The sequence below is a fragment of the Lissotriton helveticus genome, chromosome 11, assembly GCF_964261635.1.
Source record: "Lissotriton helveticus chromosome 11, aLisHel1.1, whole genome shotgun sequence".
Taxonomy (NCBI): Eukaryota; Metazoa; Chordata; class Amphibia; order Caudata; family Salamandridae; genus Lissotriton; species Lissotriton helveticus.
The window spans coordinates 1083661464-1083683274 of NC_136072.1; the positions used below are offsets into that span (position 1 = coordinate 1083661464).

Here is a 21811-nt window from a genome sequence, read left to right on the forward strand (position 1 = left end):
ATATTTTTCCTCGCGCCCATAGGCTCATCTATGTTATAACAACTTGTCACATGCTAATTGCACACACAGAGTCTGTAATGTTACATGAATATACCACACAGCTATTTATTTAAAATGAGTGCCTTGGTCATAGCATTAAGTTTAGCAGGTTGAATTGCTCAATATGATGTGAACCTGCTTTTGTAACGAATTGTGGTGACTTAAATTACACACATTTTCCTCTCGTTAAGTCTAAGGTTCCCACTTTTATACCTTATTTTATGCTTATTGGTAATTGTATGTTATAATACTCTGTTACATGCCATATGCACACAACTTCCTCTACAGTGTATTTTTTTATTATTATTAAGTGGAACTGCGCACTTAGGTTGTTTGCAGTTTTATATAACCACCTCTTACATATAGACTTATACTCTTCCTAGTGTATGGGCAGGTTAAAAAGAGTAAACCTCTGCAAGTATCCTCACACCGTAGTTTCATTGTTCGTTCAAAGCCAAGGGCAAACCTCATTCAAATGGAGGACTCCCAAGCATCAACATCTAAACCAGCTGTTTCTTTGGTTATGGCTAATGGCTCCTCTTCTCTCAATAAAGTAACAACTAAACATCTCAAAAAGGATCCTCCTTCTCCACCGAAGCAATCTTCGGCTGTATCCATGGATCTTCTTTTGGAGGAAATCCGAGCCCTGCGTCCATTTGTTGAAGAGACAAATTCCAAGATACAAATCTTAACAGACGGATGGGAAAAGTTGGAAGAAAGTGTAACTAAGGTCGAACATAGTGTTGAAACTCTTAATGCATCCTACAACAAAGTAGACGTTCTTCATTCCCAAATCACATCTTTGCAAAAACAGGTTGAAAACCTTGAAAATAGAAATAGACACAACAGCCTCAGCATTTATGGCCTATCGGAGGGCGTGGAGGGGTCAGATCCTATCTCCTTTTTAAAAAAATGTTTGCCGTCAACACTGAATCTGCCGGAGACACCACTCTCAATATACAACGCGCACGTAGATTGGGCCCACTGCATTCAACATCCTCAAGTACGAAAAGACCGAGGGGAGTCATTTTGTATTTTCTTGAGTATACGGATCTCCTCAAAGTGCTATCAGCAGTTAGGCTCCTGAAGCGTATTTCATTCTCTGGTCACCAATTATTTTTTTCACAGGATTATGCCAAATCCACAGCAGACAGATGAAAAGAATTCCTTGCTATGCGTCCAGCACTACGTTCTATTGGAGCACGAATCGGGCTTTTCCATCCCTGTTTGTTCAAAGTTACTTTCAATAACAACACCATGACCTATGAGGATCCAACAAAGTTGAAGAGCTTTCTCAATTCACATTGCCCAGAAAAGATGGACATCTCCAACTCTCGCTTTAAATAGCTCCTCCTCCGTCAAATACTGGAATAGGGCTTAATGTTTCAACATGTTGTTTTACTAACATGATTTTAGAATAGATTCTGTCATGGCTTATGGTTTGTTAGCTCACATTATTCTCTTCATTTCAGGACTATGACCTCATTTGTCTGATATCATAATATGTTACAACATATTCCATCCTGTCTGTATTAACCATCTTTTGTTTCTTTTTACACAGGACCTAATCTCATGTGCTTGACCTATTAGTCTTGAATGTTGTTTACATCCCGAAGTCTGCCCCGTCTTACCTCATGGAGTCCGGGTACGTTATTGTTCTATGTGGTCCCCCCCCCCCCCATTCTTCCATTGTTTTGACTTTATGTGGATATGATCTTTTTTCTTATATTCTTCTTTACAGCTCTCACCCCTTCTCCTTTACTCCTTCTTCTTTCTTTTTTATCATACTGGTTTCTATCATTTGCATCTTTCTCTAATCTTGCTTATTCCTTTTCTTCATCTTTCTTACCTTCTCAGCTTCTCTCAATTGGTTTTAATTTTCAATATCTTCGTACCTAATATAAAGTTTACGTCAATGTTCTTTATAGCTCTCATTGTTGAAATTTTCACAAGTACTATTGTTCACAGTATACAGGATTTTATTGGTTCACTTATGTTCTTACTCTTTCTTCTTACATTGATTTTCACATTCAATATCTTCGTACTTCATATACATTTTCTTCAAATCCTTTATTTTCTGATTATTACTGAATTGTTTGGAAAACATACTGTTTACAATATACATAGTGTTATTGCTTCACTGGTGTCTTTATTACTTCTAACTGACACATGTTCTTAAAACTGATCTCATGGAATGTCAGCGGCTTGAATTCCCCTATTAAAAGACAGAGAGTCTTGTCTCACTTATCAAAGTTAGATGCTAATATTGCATTATTGTAAGAAACTCATCTCACTGAAAGTGAGTCATTAAAGCTCAAAAGAAATTGGGTTGGTGAGGTTTTTTTCTCGCCAGGAGATGGTAAAAGAAACGGGGTTATAACTCTCTGTCACAAAGCATTGCAAGCCCAGCTTGTGTCTCAAGAGGTTGACACTGAAGGTAGACGGGTTTTCACAAATCTCTTGTTAGGAAAGACCTCATTATCCTTACTTAACATTTATGCCCCTACTAATGGTGACGCAAGCTTTTGGCACACATTTCTCAACTATTACTCAAATATCCGTCAGACAACTTTATCCTTGCAGGCGACTGCAATCAAGTGATGGATCAGTTTATTGACAGGAACTCTAGTTCCCACTTTAACTCAAATACAGCGCACAAAGCTTTTATACAAACTATTAAACAAAGAAATGTATTAGACTCATGGCGCCTTTGCAACCCATCCTTAAGAGAATATTCCTTTTTCTCCCATCCACATCAAACACAATCCCGAATTGACCACATTTTTATTTCACGAAACGTTTCTCAATCTTTACGCTTTGCCGATATAGGACCCATACTTATCTCAGATCATGCCCCTGTTTCGGTTCAATTAGATCTTTTGAGCCACTCCACCTCAACAAAAAAACGGCGTTTTAATAACTCTTTACTTATTGACCCCAAATTTAACTCATCTTTTGTTTGCTTCTCTCAAGATTTCTTCTCTACCAATCTAACGGAGGATCTCTGCTTTCACACTGTATGGGATGCTTTCAAAGCCACTGCTAGAGACTTAATTATTCGATTTGTATCAAACAAACGCAAAGCTTTCCGCTTAACTCACAATACCCTTCTTGATAAAATCAAAAAGCTCGAACAATCTTTTCATACTTCCAAATCAAAAGATTCTCTTAAAGATCTCATTAATGCAAAAATAGCATTCAATGAAGCGACTGCTAAACAGGCTTCCTTATATCTACTAAAATCCTCTGCAAAGTATTATGGGGGCCAAAATAAATCAGGCAAACTCCTAGCCAATTATTTAAAAATGAAACAACAAAAACTTCATATCGACTACATTATAGATGATAATCAAATACCAAAACTCAAAACCCTGATATTCTTCAAGAATTTGTACACTTCTATAAGTCTCTATACACACCAGAAAACACACCCTCAGATACAGATCTCTCCCAGTACTTTTCCACAATTCAAAAACACATTAATCCCCAACTGGATTTAACATCACTGGAATCTGACCTCACACAAACAGAATTATTTAATGCTTTAAAAACCCTTAAAAAAGACAAAGCCCCTGGCCCTGATGGTTTTACAGTGGAATTTTATTTACACTTTGCTAATTTATTTCTCCCACACTTATATACTCTTATTTCTTCATTTATCACCTCCTGTAAGTCTATTGGTTCTTTTTCCGAAGCTCTGATCTGTCTAATACCGAAAGCCGATAAGGACCCACGCTTTTGTAAAAACTATAGACCCATCTCCTTAGTTAACGTGGACTATAAAATCTTCTCCAAAGCTTTAGCTCTAAGACTAGAACCACATCTTCCCCTATTATTAGGTAAGGAAAAATCAGGTTTTGTCAAAGGTCGTAATATCACAGATAACACACATTTATTTTTTGATATTATCTCCAAATCTTCACACTATTCCGATTCCCTAGCAGCAATTGCGTTAGACGCAGAAAAAGCCTTTGATCGGGTTTATTGGCCATTTATATTCCACGCTCTTAAGTGGTTTGGTTTTGGACCAAAAATCACGTCCTTCATTGCCTTACTTTACTCAGAACCCACAGCTGCAATCTCAGCTAACGGTCTTATTTCTCCTTACTTTAATCTCAAACGAGGAGTTCGTCAATATTTGTCCCTTTTCACCTTTTCTTTTTAATTTAGCTTTAGAACCATTCCTGTCAAAAATTCGTCAAAATCAATCTATCATAGACTTTGCCTCAGGCCCTCAACAAATTAAATTAGCAGCATACGCTGACAATATCTTAGTTTTTCTTACCCAACCACAATCCTCCCTCACGGCCTTTTTAGGCGAAGTGGAAGATTACGGTCTGGTGTCAGGCTATAAATTAAATAGAGGGAAATGCGAGTTACTACCCTTAACCAAATACACTTTCAAAGATGAATTTAAGATTTCTAATTTCACCTGGAATTCTAAGTATATAAAATATCTTGGCATCTGGTTCTCTTCATCTATTAAAACATCCATCTCTCTCAACATAGATAAATGTTCTGTGAAACTTAAATCACTAACTACAAGATGGCATCCCCTGCATCTATCTTGGTGGGGTCGTTTGGACACTATCAAGATGATGCTGACACCTATAGTTCTATACCTCCTCTCTAACATTCCATTATCCATTCCGTCTAATTCCTTTAAAAGAATCAATTCCATTCTCCCTCTTTTCTATGGAATGGTAAAAAAAATCAAGAATGGCGTTACAGAAATTAACAAGACCAAAATCCGAAGGAGGAGTCAACTTCCCCCATTTTTCTAATTATCATAAAGCCTTTCAACTAAGACAATTATCAAACTGGATCACTTCTCAATCGGAAAACAGGCCTCTTTGGGTACATCTCGAACTTTCTTTTTTAACCCCCTTTTCATTCCAGGAAGATCTTTCCTATACCCGAAAACCACAAAAACTCTCTACTCCAATACTCAAGCAATCATGTAAACTATTATCCAACGCACCTCATTTAGTTACACATGACTCAGAATCCTTTCTCAATTCCACAATTTGGCATAACAAACAGATCCTTATCAAAGGGAAACCGATATATTGGAAAGTCTGGAGGAACAAAGGTCTACTTTGGGTCCACCAATTTTTTGACCAAGGCTCGCCCATTCAATTCACCCAAACACAAACTCTATATCATTTACCCCTTTCCTTTAAATCTAAATTTCTGACCTTGCAGAATGCACTAATTGAGGCATGTGCTAAACTTACAACCTCGCCCTCCTCACAACCACAACCCCTCTTTCCGTGGCACCGTCTCTTGCTCACAAACCCCAAAGCTTCAAACATTTATTCTCGCCTAATGGAACCTCCTGATGACAGGCAGAAGACCAAGGTAGAACTCTCTTGGGAATCCGATCTGAAAACAAACTGGCCTGTTAGTCTATGGGACAGAATTTGGTTAAAACTTAGGAAATCCTCTAGAGCCGCCAGCACAACGCAAACACTTTTCTTTCTGTATAATCGGTTATTTTTCACTCCAATTTACCTCAATAAGATACATACTACAAATCCTAACACATGTTGGACATGTTCCCAAAGTGAAGCTGACCTTAAACACATGCTATTCTCATGCACACATGTCCTTAAATTCTGGGAACAGGTCTGGCACCAAATTAACACTATCTTTCATACCACAGCACCCTTATCCCTTACCAATATTTTCTTAGGTAGCTTATCACCGGAATGGGGGAAAAGTCATTCTCAGCTAAGACTCATTGATCTGTTACTGGCTGTAGCGTTTCAACAGATTTCAAAACATTGGAAAGACTCTTCCAAATTGCCCTATCTATCATGGTGGTATGCGGTATGCCATAATCACCGCTTAGATACAGCTCTAGTCCACCCTATCTCTCTAGCTATGAAAAGACTACACCTCTGGTCCCCCCCACACACTTTTTAAATACAGCAGCAAAACACACTTCCTCCCCCGAGCCCCCAATACAAGAAGTTACCAAGCCTCCCTGACTTCCTACTGTTTACTTGTATATAATTCTGATTATTTTGTTAATCCCTATTGCACTCCTTTAATGATATATTGTGGACATGTACTGCTATTTGCAATATTCATGAACCTATGAATGTTTTCATCTCATCTTCTATGTTACACTTTTATTGCCTTGTTGTTTTTTGTATATTAACAGTATTCTCTCATGCCTTTATGCATTGATAAATAACTGTTTGTACAAAGTATTGTTTTCACAACAATTTTAATTCTTTAACAAACCTTCACTTGAACTTAAAAAGAGTTGAAGGTTCTAAAAAGCATGGTATACTTTGATTTAGATTTAGATGCATGACAAGTCTAGAACACAGAAGGAACCTCTAGTGCTGTGAATTGATGCAGGTAACTTGAAGGGATACAGGAACACCATCTTTGTGTTTTCTCCACTTCCCTTTTCCACTGGGTGCTGTTATGGCCTGTAGCTTTATCCAATTCGTTCATGTTTGCAGGGCTCTAGGTGGCGTAAGGAATCAGCTTCTAGAATTCATATCTCACTCTCTCAAGATTATGCAGCCAGCTACTGCACTCGTCGTGTCCAGATGTTACAAATAGCACCGCCTGTGAGTTTAACTATGAGACATCATTAGGGAAACAGAGGGCATCTTGGCGTACTTTAACTTAATGAAAACTTTGTGAAGCCTTTTGGTGGCCCTGCATGGGAAAAGAAGTTGATGTAGTAGTAAAGGATTGTATAATTTGTAACAGTTGTGAAAACGCGTTGAAGATTGCTTCTCCTCCTCTACAACCATTTGAGTTACCTTCTAACCATGGGAAAAGGTGGGGATTGACCTTGTAAGTCCTTTCAACTTGCTTCTGATCCAATCACATTATGTTTTGATCATGTTAGATTGTTATATAAAGTAGCCTGAAGTATGTTTTGTGACTGAACAAAGCTTGACATTGGTGATTGCCTTTATGATGGATATGTTTTTGCTAGAAGTTTTTCCAGAGTTTGTGATGCCTGATAATGGGGTTCAGTTCGTCAGTGAAGATGTGGAACATTTTCTGCATGCTATGGAGTCATCATCTTAGAAGTGCATCAACGCCCTTATCAGGGGTATATATAAAGTGCATCATCCTCAGACCAGTGGTCTTGTTGAGCAAATGAATAGAGTTCTGGGTGAATGTATACAAACGGCTATTGCTAACAAATTTGCTGTTACCAATGCTGTCAGGTCAATGTTGTGGTTTTATCATACTACACCCCATTCTACTACTAAGGTTACACTTTTTGAATTACTGAGGGTATGAAAACCAGCCACTAAACTTTATTCAGGTTGCATTGTCAAGTGGGTGAATAAAGCATGGCCAATTTTGTTCAAATCAATGTAGAAGAAGCACAATCTAATCAGAAACAGATATGTAACCAGAGGAGATGTGTGTGTTCTACCAGGTAGGTGATGTTGTTCACATTAAAAAACCTGGTCACGTCAGGAAAGGTGAAAACACGTTTAGCATACCTGTGATAGTTGATAAGGTGTATGGTAATAGTAGTGACCAACCACTAATGGTGGAATGTTGAAAGAGTGGTCAAAGGAGATCATGTACTGCAGTCACTTGCATTCCAGCATAAATCCAGAATTATATTGACCATCCCATGGCCAGCGACAGACTGACTATCATGAAACAGACAAACACACTCTTGGTAACTCACTATCTCTTACTTTCACTCATACTCACTCTCTTCTCCCTCACCCAAGCTAACACACACTCTCACTTGTTCATTCTCTCTCATACGCCCAACACTTACAGTTACTCACACACACATACTCATACTCACTGATTCTCACTCACAAACACACTAACACACACTCACCCTTTCACATTCACTGACTCTGGGTCCTGGAGCAACATTAATAGCTACACCCCTGGCCCACTTCTACTCCCTATCACAATCTCCAATCACTCATTCCTTCTAACACACTCACACTCCTTGACTCACTTTCACTTATTCAAACACACTCTCAAACTCAGATTCTCACTTACTTTTGCTCTCATTGACACCCTCAAACTCACTCACAGACACCCTTTCACTCAATCTCGTTCACTCTCAATCACTCACAAGTACACTCAAAAACACATGCACATGGAAACCACATGTTTTACTTATCTTGCTTCTTTTGCTGGCACCTCAGAGGTTCCATGGCAGCAGCAGAGCAGGAATCTGGAGCTAGACATTGGATCCAGCAAGCCATGATTCAACGAAGAGCTAGGCAGAGGAGCAAGGCCAGGTTCCAAAAGGGGGAAGACCCACGTCAATCGCTTTCCCAACTTCTTAATAGGACTGGAAGCACAGCAGCGGAGGCTGATGCCCATCTATGGGGTGGGGGAGAGGGGGGCAGAAAAAAAAATATGTATATATAAACGTACCTTTCCTGCCTGCCGCTGTGATCTTCTGCTCCAGTGCCGCGCTTTTCCTTTGCTCCCATCCGGGCACTACAATTCCCATTTGCACTGGCTCCCAGTCCCCATGCAATCCCAGCGCTTCTCTTATGCTATTACTCCCAGCATGAGAGAAGCACTAGGATTGGGCGGAGCATGCCGCTTTCATGCTCCAGCAGGGACTGGAAGCCTGTGCTCCTGAGCACTAAGATATCTCCAGGAAACCGCCTGGAGATATCCAAGGGCGCATGTCGGATTGGCGCCAAACTGACATGCGCACAGTGGGGCGACGCTCCTCTGCCATAGGGGAGCAGCTGCGCCTGAAGCACAGCCCCATAAGAAGCTGGGACAGTGCAGGGGATCCTGCCCCTGCTGCTCTGTGTTGCTTCCTATTGGCCTTAGGCATGCACTGGTGTGCGTCCTGACAGCCACATTTTGGCAGATATATTGTGTTTCTGAGGCATAAGCATTTTGTCTATTACATAAAATGATTTGTGCATGTTTGAGGGGATTGTAGTTGAACTATGCCCCTCACATGCACAATCCAGACATCCACCTACTGAGTGCTGTGTTTTTAAACAACACTACTCTTATGGATCGTTGCTCAGCCCTCCCCTCAAGTGCTTGTGGACAAGACCGAGTGGGTTGACCTGTGCAATGGCAGTGTGCATGGAAACACGGAAGTCCCCCGATGCCCCCAATAAGGAGCCACCACTGTCTCTATGGCTCCTCCTTCACACTCTTTTCCACACTTACAATTGGCATGTGACCATGACGCAGCAGAGAGGCCAATCACTGGATGTGAACTTGATTGGAACAGCTTTATGACGCACTGACAGGCACTGTCAGAATCACAGCCTTCATGCTTCGCTCCATCCATAGCTGTCACACAGACACATGGAAGTGACCCAGTTCGAAATATGCAGTACACAAAAAAACGACTGCAACATTACAGCTGGAAAAAACAAATAATTTTATGGAATGCAAGATGAAGTAAAATATGTGAAATGTGAACAGGGGCTGCATCTTTGACAGCAGTTATTTTAAGGGATATTATAGTCATTGTTGAGATATCAGTTGATTGGTGCTGTACCCTGTAAAGTCAACATCTAAGTAGGGCCCAATAGGGACACGTTTCAAAGCTGCCCTGCTAACAGTAACCATGTACTTTATAAAGAATAGGACACTTTATACCGTACGTGTTTACAACGTGTGCCATTACCCCGCATTTTTTACTCTGCAAAATCTTTGCAATCCATTAATGTAATGGCATGCGTTGTAACGCATTCGTCGTAAAGGTTGTTTACTGATGTATTCAAAAGGAAGATGGATACTTCAAGGTAGATTATTCAAGTTACTTTATTTAAGTTCAGATGTTAAGATAATAAGATGAAACGATAACCCCATCAGGAGCAGCTGTCCTGCTGCTCAGCCCTCACCCAACTGACATTCACAAACCATAAACATTCTATTCATCCAACATTCCGCATCACATGCATTCTAGCTGAGCAGCAGGAAGATATAAGATACAACATTTACCCTTTATAAAGGGACATCATGCAGTACAACACGTTTCTTCACATGCAGGTCTCCTGCACTATCAGTGGCATCTGGTATTTAAGAGAAGTGGGGGGGTGTATCACGGGAGGGGGAGGGTGGAGGGAATTTTTTTTTTTTTAACACTTTCCTGTGTGCTGCAGCTGCCGCCGCCTCTTGGTCCTCATCGCCCACTTCCAGGACTCCAGGGCAGGAAGGTCCCGGATCCCAGGCTCCCCATAGCAATCACAACGCTGCAATGCAGCATTGTGATCGGTCAGGGAATGGGAGCCTAGGCATGTTCTCCACCCAGGCTGAATTAGAACATGCAAGTGAGCACGACGGTTTGGCCCGCCCGAGCCCGTTGGCCAAAGCGTCATGTAGACTTGGAGTGGGCAAACCACTCGTGTCCTGCTATGTGAGCAGAGCAGCTCTGTCCGCCCCAACCCTGCTGAGCAAAGAAGGAAAAATAAAATGATAAAAACAATGAGTTATTATCATTTTTGTTTTTTTTACTTTTGACCGGCTCAGTGGGGCGACGCTCCTCTGCCTTAGCAGATGAGCCGCCTCTGTGCACTGTAGCATGCAGCATGGTGTCTCTGATTCATAGGGGAGGGTAAGAGCATCCCAGTGGACACAAAGATGGTCCCCAACCCAGATGAGTCGTATAACAAGACTGCCTAAAGAAAAAATGTGTGAGAGGGATAGGCTGCAGGTTCTTTTTCATCCCTGATTTATTTCCTTGTCACTGTTTTTGCTTCTCTCCCTTCCTCTTTGTGGTTTTCTCTCTCCTGCTGTGGGTCAACCTCAGTTGAGGAAAAATAGGTGCGAGTTGCCCAGAAATAAGAACCAGTGGGCCCCACCTACAACCACCAGCCCAAATTAAGCACTGACAGTGCCACAGAGTCAGGTTAGGGCAGGGGCCCTTACTTCAATTTCACTGCCATACTGCAAGAGAAAGAGCAAATGGTGCTGCATATCATAGATGCAGGGCCTGGGGTGACTGCAGCAGGCCTCGAATGGAATGCTCTCTGGCAGCAATTATGAAGATGCTTCGCCGCGGATGTATGACATTACAACGCATGCATTTACATAGCATGCCTTTACAACGTAAGTATTACAACGCAGTCCATTACAACGCATAGTGCTTTGGGGTGCTGGATAGTGAATAGTTTAATTTACTATTCCAACTCCAGTCCCCGTGGACACTAGGGAAGGTTATTGGATAGTAAATTAACCTATTCCCTATCCTAGAGCGCCCCCCAGAGCAATGCATTGTAATAGTTTGCATTGTAAAAGTTGCGTTGTAAAGGTAGTGCGTTGTAAAAGTTTCGTTGTAAAGGCTGTTCACCCTTCGCCGCACATGTCCATTGCAGACATGGCTGTACATGCAGATGCACACAAGTAATTGCAAGCTGCTAATGGATGGTGTGGTCCTGCGCTGCCCACTGCGGCCACCTCATAAAACTAATCCTTTAAAGGTAAAGAGAAGCCACTGTCCAGGGGTGGTTTCTTTATTGGGGCTTGAGGGCATGGCCCCATTTGTTTTGTTGCCCCAGGGCCCCATATGCTTTGATTGTTTGAAGTAAATATAAATACAGAGCTAACTGGAGAGTCAGTGCCGTATGTATTTGGGGGCTGTGAAGTGAAGTTCTCTGGTTATACTGAATAAGCAGCTACCTACATCATTATCATATTAAATCTCTTTATTGTTGTCTTAACTACACTGTCACAATTGCATTATTAACCTTCTTGCGTTCTCAAATTTCCTTGAAAATGCAACATTTGCCCACTCTTTTCTTCAAAAATGTCCTGGGGGTGGAGAACCCCGACGCTCCTGTATGAGGGTTGGGCATGCTCGCTCGCCACAGGGCACATTTTGCCACACTTTTATGCCTTACCACTTGCAAATGTCACCAGCCGCCACTGAGCCCCTTGCAGTTAGTGCAGGTGCATAATGCATATAGTTTCAACAATGCAAGAACTTACCAATGTCTACTGTCCTGACAAATGTCAAATGGAGCCAAAGGGTCGCAAACAATATACATAGGGTCGAATTGGTTGCGTAGGAGTCGCAGTTGTGACCCCTAATTGACATCCATGAATCAACTGTTCTATATGAGAGACCCCAGGCCGCCAAATGTGCAAGAACATTGATTAAAAAAGTCATAGGGGCATATTATCAAGTAAGGGCGTCACATTATCGCCGCTTTTATCGGCAGGAAACTGCCGATAAAGCGGCGATAGTGGGCTTGATAATATGCTCTATGAATTCCAATCGAAGCCCATGTTAGATGTGAAGACATCTAACATGGGCTTCGATTGGAATTCATAGAGCATATCATCAAGCCCATTATCGCCGCTTTATCTGCAGTTTCCTGCCGATAAAAGCGGCGATAATGTAACGCCCTTTCTTGATAATATGCCCCATAGTTCTCCCATAGGGTTAAGGGTCAGATGTATGAATATCTGGTTTGCAAATTACTGGTCTCAAACTGTGACCAGTATTTTTGCCACCAGTAAACATTTGTAAGAACTGATCTATGCACTAATAGGTTGGTTCTTAAAAATCAGAATCGTAGTTGGTTGGAATCTGACATACCTCATGGGGTGGGTCACAAATTGCGATTCACTACGATTGGGTGCAATCACAGGGATGGTGTCCTGCTGACCACCATGTCTGTGATCAGAGTTCAATAAAGTCAACTTTTTTAATGCAGCCTGTTTTCTTTATAGTAAACTGGGCTGCATTTAAACACAAAAGTTTACTGTTTTTGTAGGGTCTGTTGTAGAGTTTGCAGTGGTCCCATGGACCACTGTCTACTCCTAAACAAACTTTTTTTAACATTCAAGAGAAAGGGTCCTTTTAGCAAATGGGTTACTATCCCAACTTGGGGGTTGGAAACTTTTCAATGGTTAACAACTGCTACTACGGCCCTAAACCATTGATGCATATGGATACCAATCACTATTTGGAAGGGGCACCACCTGCAACACACCCATCCAAATAGCAATTCCTTATCAATTTCTTAACCCATTTTTGGAGTCGATGGATCAGGAACCAAGGTTGTGTCCTCCACAATGGTGTTACCAGGGTGACCTCTGCTGCCTGTTTCCTCATCTGAAAAGTGACACTGGAACTCACTCTAAAAAAAAGAAAGGCATAGATCTGTCCTTCCCATGAGAAAAAAATTGGTTGCACAGTCCCCAAACACAAGTGTCCTCCAGCTGTAAAATAGTGGAATCTGAAAGAGCAATCTGGAGGCAAAGAGGTCTATCATGCAGGGTCCCCGTCTGTCCATCAGATTCAAGAGAAATGATGAATGGAGCTTCCGTAAGCTGGAGTTGTAGAGGAAACAAGAGTTCCCATATGTAATTTGATTGTTCTTGCTGGAAAGGCGAGCCACCAGTACTGAAATATTGTTGGTTAGACAGAATTGCCAAAACTCTTTCGTAATGTCTTTAAGAATCCAAGATCTCATTCTCCCTAAGCAGTCAATATATTGTACCGCCGAGACATTGTCCATTCTGAGAAGTATGGAGCAATTAGATTTCCTTGGGTGTCAACAAACAGATTGTAGATTGAGCCAGTTGATGTGTGACTGCATTTCTACCTGGGGCTGTCTGCCTCACGGGGTGCAGGGCCAGGCCTAAATCGGATTGACCAGAACAGAGCCCTAGGTGGAAATAAAATGTGGTATTTGTTATGGGGGCAGTGTGGGGGTGGTTACGGCGTGTCCACAGGAGGTGTGAGGAAGATAGGAGGAGGGCAGGGGGTTGATGGGGTGTTCCCTATTAAGCTGAGGTACATTAAGAGATGATTACAAAGGAGCTTATTTGTAATATTTATAAGCCCCGTGTGCCGCCAGTGCATCACTTTTTGTGACGTTCCATGACGCAGGAGGCTGCTCCATATTTACGAGGCAGCACTAAGCCACTTTTTTGGGCTTAAAGCTACCTTGTAAATATTGTTTCCTTTAATGCAGTTTTTTGCATTAAAGGGGCATGCAATGGGTGTTGCTAGGGGCATTCCCAGCAACATTTATGGCGTTTTGACACTGCCCCAGATTTACAAGTAATCGTAACTCTGTGGCAGCGAGGGAGGTGTAAGTTTTTGGCGCTGCCACAGAGTTACGATTCAAGGTTCTTGGTGGTCCAAACTTGTTTCTTATATAGTAGGCGACAGAGTATTATTTTGGCTGTTTGATCAGGGTCATTGGGCATTATCTTTGGGCAGCAACATTGTTTGTATAGATTCCTCTTCATTTGCTTAAGTCTGTCTGAAAACCAAGGTGTGTTACGCTTCTGCTCATTGCATGATGATTTTGCTGTGCTGTTTTTGGACATGCTGCTAGGATACTTTGTACTACCTCTTTCCAAGTGGTTATTGTATTCCATATACAGATTTATGTATCTGGCCTTGTGTTTGGGTGCCAACCCGTTGCACCATAGTAATCTCCTTAAGTTCTCAGTGTGGGCATCTGCCAACAAGATGTGTGTGCTTTGATGCGAAGCTAGATTAACTCCCAGATTTAATATATGTGGGTGGTGGTCACTCTTGGATGATGGTCTACACCACAGTTGATGATCTGGTAGAATAGTGTTAGGCTTGCTAATGTGTAATTGATGACACTGTTAGATTTTCTGTGATGTGCGTCCATGAAGCGGGATCGCCATGGTACTCACCATTTAGTACTCTTAAACCTGTTTCCAAAAGGACAGCGGCCATACTTTTACCTAATTTGTCCCGTTTACTGTCCTGGGGGCAAAACTAATGTGGGATGTTGCAAATGCGATCCTGTTCGGTGTTGTGTCCATCATTTAAGTCTCTTTGCAAAAGATCAAGTTGAAGTCCCCAGCAATGAACAATCTGGCTTTGGGGTGTCTGGATCCACCAAAATGTCCTGTATTTTCCTTATTATGTTTTTCTGCATAACATGGATTTAGATATACATTTATTAAAGTTAAAGGGAATTTATGGCTGTTTGTCCAAACAGTAATCTTTTTTATCTGTAGCCATGCCTCTTGTACCTCTTGCTGCCAAAGGGTATGTTGGTTCTGAAATGCATGGCTAATCCAGTCTTTTGTCACCCTTCCACGGCAGACTTATTTTCTGGACTATACATTTCTAGTAAGCTCACTAGAGAGATGGAGGGTTCACCAACTTTTTGGCAGTGCAATAATACTAAAATTTAAGCAGGTAGAAGGCGAAGTCTCCTGCGTCATGTTTCTGGCTCAAGCCCGTCAAATTGTTAATGTAGGAAAGAAGAGTGAGAACCACATACATGTAACCTTGAGTTAAAGTCTGCATACATGTGACGCAAATCAAAAGAATGTAATCAAAACCACATGGTGACATAATATGTTTACTTTTTGTAGGAATTCTTCTGATGAAAGAAATTTGTCACTATCAAGTGGCAGATGTTGTTCCTCACCAGTGTTTCTCTCTTTCTCTCATCCCAGTCCCCTTTTGGATAACACATTCCTGTCACAATTCACTCCCTGCACTCTTGTGTACTCCACCAGGAGCCTAAGGACTTTCCAGTGTTCAAATACGCTTCCATTCCTTCGACTTTATCTGTATTCTGACTCGCAACATCTTGGACACTATTCCGAAATTGCAATTCATTCTGGATCCACAAGTCAGGTTTTGTGGAAGCCAGGCTCACCTTTTCTTGCTAAAAACTCCAATGTCTGAAATTCCTTCCTCACTGCTTCATCCCCACTCCCGAAGGCCAAGGATGGGTGGAGGAACTTAACACATCAGTGGCAGACCTGTGCTTACCTGTTCACACCTGAGGCATGTGATCGTAGTTTTAAAATCCAGTTTCCTTCAGTCCAGCGTTGGTCATTGTAGTAGTGTTTCTGTTTGATTGACCCCTTGTTAACTAATGTTGGGGCATATCATCAAGAGGGGCTATAATTATCGCTAAACGCACATAGCGCTAGGATAATTATCGCCACCCAACACTGAATTTTATCACGGAGATAGCATGCTATCAGCAACGCTTATCTCCACAGCGCAAGCTCCCTAACTGTGTGATTATCGCTGGAAATCCAGCGATAATCACACAACTATTGGCGATAGCTTGCTGATAGGGCCTCACATACTTAGCCATGATATCCACCTTCCATAGGATATCATGGCTAAGTCAGTTTCAAAGCAGGCGTAAGGAAAGTAGCTATAGCAGAGGTTTTTGCTACTTTTCTTGTCGCTATGCTGCTTTGCATGAGGCTTCCCGTTATCCTGGGGAGGAATGCTCACTTCGCATTTCATTAGAGATGGATACTTTTAAATGTATACAATTTATTTCTGCACTTACTTGTGAGCACAGGGGGTCCTGGCTAACCGCGTCTTCCTTCTCCTGCTCTCCCGACTTGGGGGTCCGTCCGTGCGAGCTGACCCGCCATCTTGGGAGTAGCGGAGTGGCGGTCTAGTTTCCCGTGACCTCCCAGGACTCACGGACACAAAAACGGACGCTGGCGAGAGCGTGCAGCAGGGCAAGCTTGTCTGCGCCCGTCCGCGCCAAGGTTGCGCCCAGCGCCAGTTACGCTGCCCCTTTTGGGGTGGGACCGGGGCCAGTTGTTGGGGTTGATCCTAGACGCTACACCAGTAAAGAACTAAACATCATTGGTGAGTGGGGTTGTGATAGAGGGACCCTTATGTTGTCCAACACTGCTCTCCCTGTGTCGGACTTTCTGAGGAGTGACACTATAGCCGGTGGGCTCCTGAATGTGAGATCTCTCCCTAAACACAGTGTTGAGATACAACTGGTGTTGGAGGCTCATGAGCTGGACTTCTTGTGTATGACCGAAACATGGACTGTGCCTGAGTGCGAAGTTGATGTTGGGAATGCTTGTCTGCCAGGGTTTAAAATCCGTCACATGCCCAGAACTAGTGGGAGGGGGGGTGGGGTGGGTGTGATTTTTAGAGATACGATGGACCTGAATGTCATCGAAATTTACGCGTGTAACGGCTGTGAACTATTTGGATTTTCTCTTAAGAATGCACAGAGGCTTTTTTTAACGGGCATTATCTGTTATAGACCTCCTGGGGTCTTCACTTTAGCCCAGCAGCAGTCGCTATTAGAACTGCTCACCAATATGGCTGCTACTCACAGCCAATTGGTGATTCTTGGAGACTTTAATTTGTGGTTGAATGGCACTATGAACACAGGCCTTCTTAATATGATTCATTCATGTGAGGCCCTAGGCCTCTCTCAGCGAGTCTCTCAGGCCACCCACACAGGGGGTCATCGGTTGGACCTGATTTTCTCTGAGACCAACCTTCTTACTGTTGGGGACGTTTTACATATGGCCTGGACTGACCATTCCTTGATTACATTTTTTGTGAAATCAGGCACACTTACTGCAGGGACATCTAGTCAAGTGAGGGAGCATGTTAGCAGGGATTGGAAGTCCCTCACTCGGAAAAAAGGTGCCTCACTCATGTTCACGGTTGAGGAGAGCTTCGCCCCTGGCATGCAGATAGAGATGAATTACATCGCCCTTTGCTCGAAGATTACTTTGGTTTTGGATACCTCTGCTCCTCTAAAACATCACAGGAGTAGAAGGAGACCCTCGGCTCCCTGGTTTACGGACAGCCTAAAAGATTTGAGGCTGGAATGTAAACAAGCGGAGAGGAGATGGAGGCACGCATATTTGGATAGGGACAGGCTTGCTTGGAAAGCTAAGCGGGTGGATTATAAGAGGGAGATCCATAGAGTTAAGGCAGCGCACTTCTCTAGGGTGATTCTCGATGCCCCGAATAGCTCCTGCAGCATTTTTAATATTTTTAATAGCCTTATCAGTCCGGACTGTGCCAAGAATGAGTTCCCCCCCTCCCAGGAACTCTGTGAAAACCTAGCCAGGTTCTTCCAGGATTAAATCAAACTGATCATTGACGATCTGGGGGTGGAGCAGCAAGAAACTTTAGCATTGGCTGACTGTGGCAGCCCGCTGACTTTTGGGTCCACTCATGAACAGGGGGAGATAAGTCCCTTGTGGAATTTGTGCAGCTGTCTGCAGAGGAGTTCAGGGGAGTGGCCTTTGGTATTACATCCGGGTCTCCGCTTGACCTGATTCCACTAAAAATCTGGAAGGAGTTTGAGGCTGAGCTCTTCCCCACGCTTCGGCTGGTTTGCAACTACTGGAGTGGTTCCACCTCAGTGGAAGCAATCGGTGGTGACCCCTTTATTGAAAAAGCCCACCCTTGATCCTGAGTGCCTCAAGAACGTAAGGCCCATCTCGCTTCTACCTTATCCAGCAAAAATTGTAGAGCGGGTGGTGGCAGGCACTCTCTCCAGACACCTAGAACAGCATAAGCTCTTGGAGGAAGTCCAGTCTGGCTTTCGGCCAGCCCATGGCACCGAGACGGCCTTGGTGACCGTGCTGGATGAGCTACGTTGGCGGGCAGACAGGGGACAGGCAGGGGTTTTGATCCTGCTTGACCTGTCTGCCGCCTTCGATACGGCGAACCATGGAATTCTGCTGGACAGGCTGAGAGAGGTGAGGGTTGCAGGTAGTGCCCTTGGGTGGTTTGAGTCCTTTCTTCAGGACAGAGAACAAGCTGTGTCCCTCCCGCCCTTCCAATCCACCTTTTCCACCATCTCGCATGACGTTCCACAAGGCTCTGCAGTTAGTGCGATATTATTTAACATCTACATGAAGCCTTTAATTGCGGTCATCAAACAATATAATATTGAAATTGTTAACTACGCTGATGATACGCGGGCTGGTTCAAGGCCAATTCCTTGCAATTAAACACAGGAAAGACGGAGGTGTTATACTGCCCAAGGCCTATGGTACAATCTCTTCTACCCAGCAACTTCTGGCCTGCGGATTTCTCTCCACTGGTGCAGCCAGTGAAGGTAGTGCGGAACCTGGGTGTGATGTTTAACAGCGACCTTACCCTGGAAGCGCAGGTTTCAAAAGATAGTAGCTGGCTGTTTGGCCATTATTCGCCTCTTGAGGAAAATCCTTCCTCTGTTACCGCCCCTTGCCCGGGGAGAGGTGGTGCGGTGTACCGTGCTCAGTAGGTTAGACTACTAAAACTACCTGCTGTTGGAGTCTCCAAGCTATCTTATGGATAGACTCCAGAGAATCCAGTCTGCAGCGGCAAAACTAGCCCTGGCGTGGCCAACAAGATCTTCTGCTTCAAGGGCTTTGGCTCAGCTGCACTGGCTCCCAGTGAGACAGAGGGTGCATTTTAAGTCGCTCTGTCTGGCCTTTAAAGCTCTCCACGGGTTGGGCACTGCTCGTTTACAAAGGAAGTTCTCGTGGCATGCGTCGGCCCGCAGTCTACGCTCCTCCTCGGCCAGGCTGGTGACCATACCTAGGTTTAAGAAATCTAAAGCAGGAGGTAGATCGTTCGGCGTGGCCGCGGCGAACTCTGGAATGCCCTTCCGGCTGAACTTAGGCATGCCTCCGACCTCCTCGCGTTTAGGAGGCACTTGAAAACATGGCTTTTCCCAAACCCCTAGCTTGCTATCAGTTGCCCCGCTCCGATATGAGTCTGTCAGCGCCAGGATGCCTTTCTTTAGGTGATAGTGTGCTATAGAACTGAAGTAAATAAATAAATAAATAAATAAAGCTAGGTGTTGAGGGAAAGGGCGAAGAAGCATGGATTCACGTGTTAGCGTGTCCTTGCTAATAGGGCATTAGAATTATCGCCGCTTTTCGTCCGAAAACGGCCGCAAAAGCGATACGTTTTTAATGCCCCCTTGTTGATATGCCCTGTTAATCTTTGTTTCCAATAGATTTCCGATCCCTGAGGTGTAGTCAAACCCTTTATCCTTGAACTAGCACCGTCTGCAGGGCTTCCTTGATTTATGAGTCCTGAGCTAGCAATATTTTAGTGCATCTCTGTTCCTTGACCATTCACTCCTTCTATATTGACCTTTTTCCTAGTCCCTCCCTTTCGTTCCATTCACCTTAGTTTCAGTTTATAGTTTGCTACCTTCCTATGCCTACGGTCTTAGAGCCTCATTTACAAAAAAAGTTACAGGAATGTGACATATTTACAATAATATGCCACATTCCTGTGCTCTCCCCTGCACTGGCACACAATGGGATGCCATGTGCCAATGCAGGTACCCTTGCACCATGGTGCAAGGATGCCTGCATCACGGGGATGATTGTTTATGTGCTGGAAGGGTCTCCTTCCTGCACATAAACAAGCTGAAATGGGGTTTTACAACTTCTATGTGTGCAGCATTAGCACACATAAAACTAGCAAAACTAATTTTTTTTAATGATTATTTATATACAGGAAGGTACACCTTCCACATAAGCTATCACCAGAGGTGATTTCCTCGTTCTATGTGTGTTGCAGAATGCAGCACACATAGAAAGAGGAAACAAACGAGGAGAAATTAAATTTTTTTTTCCTTTTAGCGCCTCCTTAGGACTCCCCTGGGGAGGCGTAGCAATTAGATGCATTTCCAGGTTTACAAATCCTCCTAAATCTGGAAATGTGTCTGGTTCCATGGGTGTTGTATGGGAACACCTGATGGAGCAAGGACTTGTAGAAAAGAGGCTTGTTCTGAAGTAATCCGCTCCTTTAACTTACTAACCAGTTATTAAAGATTGTTTGTGTAAAACGAATGCGCACCACATAAATACGCAGGTTAGTGAAGCTTGCTTATGTGTTTACTAACGTGGATAACATGAACAAAGGACTGAAACTGATTTAAACGGGAAATCTTTATTGTGCATGGGTCAACTGCATCTACGTAGTATGACAAGCGGTTGTTTGGAGGGAAATTCTTGCGCATGAGCAGAAGCTTTAAATAAATGGAGTCTTGCATGCTCACATGCATGGCATGTGCTTAGCTGAAACAAAAACAAGCTACTTTACTAATGCTAATGTGGGAAAAGTATTAATAAATAAATGGGACTAGAGTAGAGGTGGGTGGTATACAGTGAAACCATTTGTGTGTGAAATTAATATTTGTCTTTCTGACTGTATTACAAGTGCACATTTGGGCCGCTCATGTATGACTGAAGTAAGCTGAGTAAAGAGAGACTGCGCATGTCCACTGGAAATTTACCCGGAATGATGACACAAAAGTTGAACAGAAGCCAAGGTCGCAGAGTGTTTATCATAGGAACAGATGGTGAAAAGTTCAACAAAGTGGACTTACATGCAGAATGTTATAATAATGTAACAAATAAAAATAAATGCGTGAAATAAAGCTTATGAATAAAAATTAAGGGGACGGGTTTACAAACAATAGTTGTATTGCTTTTGATGACATGTAAGCAAGGTGTGATGATCTACCCCCCTTGCCTGACCAATCATGTTTCGTATTTTTACGATATTGCAACTTTAGTGGGTAGAACATGAAGAGCGAAAGGTATAATTAGATAGCATTAGTTAGTTAGTTAGCACAAGAGTGCGCAAGAGTCATAGATAAAGATTTGCCGAATGCAGAGTGTGGATGCTGTTCGTTGCTGGAAGAAATGCTGTGAGATGCTGATGAAGAACCGAATGCAGAACTTGAAGCAGAACTTTCTATCCTAATTAATTGGGTTAGATCACAAGATCGCAGAAGAAACTCGAGGAGGAAGAGAGTGTCAGAGAGGGGTGCGGCGCAATCGTCGGTATTCTAGAGAGGTCCACTATCCTGTCCTTATTCCTGTCCTGAAGCCTTTGTATCCTGATCAATCCCAGGGGACCCTCACCAGCCCTTTCGCCAGGGGGTTGGTCTTCACACCATCCTTGGTAAATATATCTTTTATGTAATTTAGTGATATGCCCTTTTCTCTCTATCCTCTTCTTATCCTTAGACATTTTCATTGAGTAAGTCCGTGTTATATTTGA

At 43.0% G+C, this 21811-nt stretch overlaps 1 protein-coding gene across 1 annotated transcript in view; it reads left to right on the forward strand.

Annotated features, from left to right (window-relative positions):
• The first annotated feature begins 1620 nt into the window (after positions 1-1620).
• LOC144792573 (phospholipase A2-like) overlaps positions 1621-21811 on the forward strand; it is a 299668-nt gene continuing 279477 nt past the window's right edge. The window contains exon 1 of the mRNA XM_078667672.1: positions 1621-1684. Coding sequence (XP_078523798.1) covers positions 1636-1684 — 49 coding nt within the window. The 5' untranslated portion in view covers positions 1621-1635. The remainder of the gene's footprint in view (positions 1685-21811) is intronic.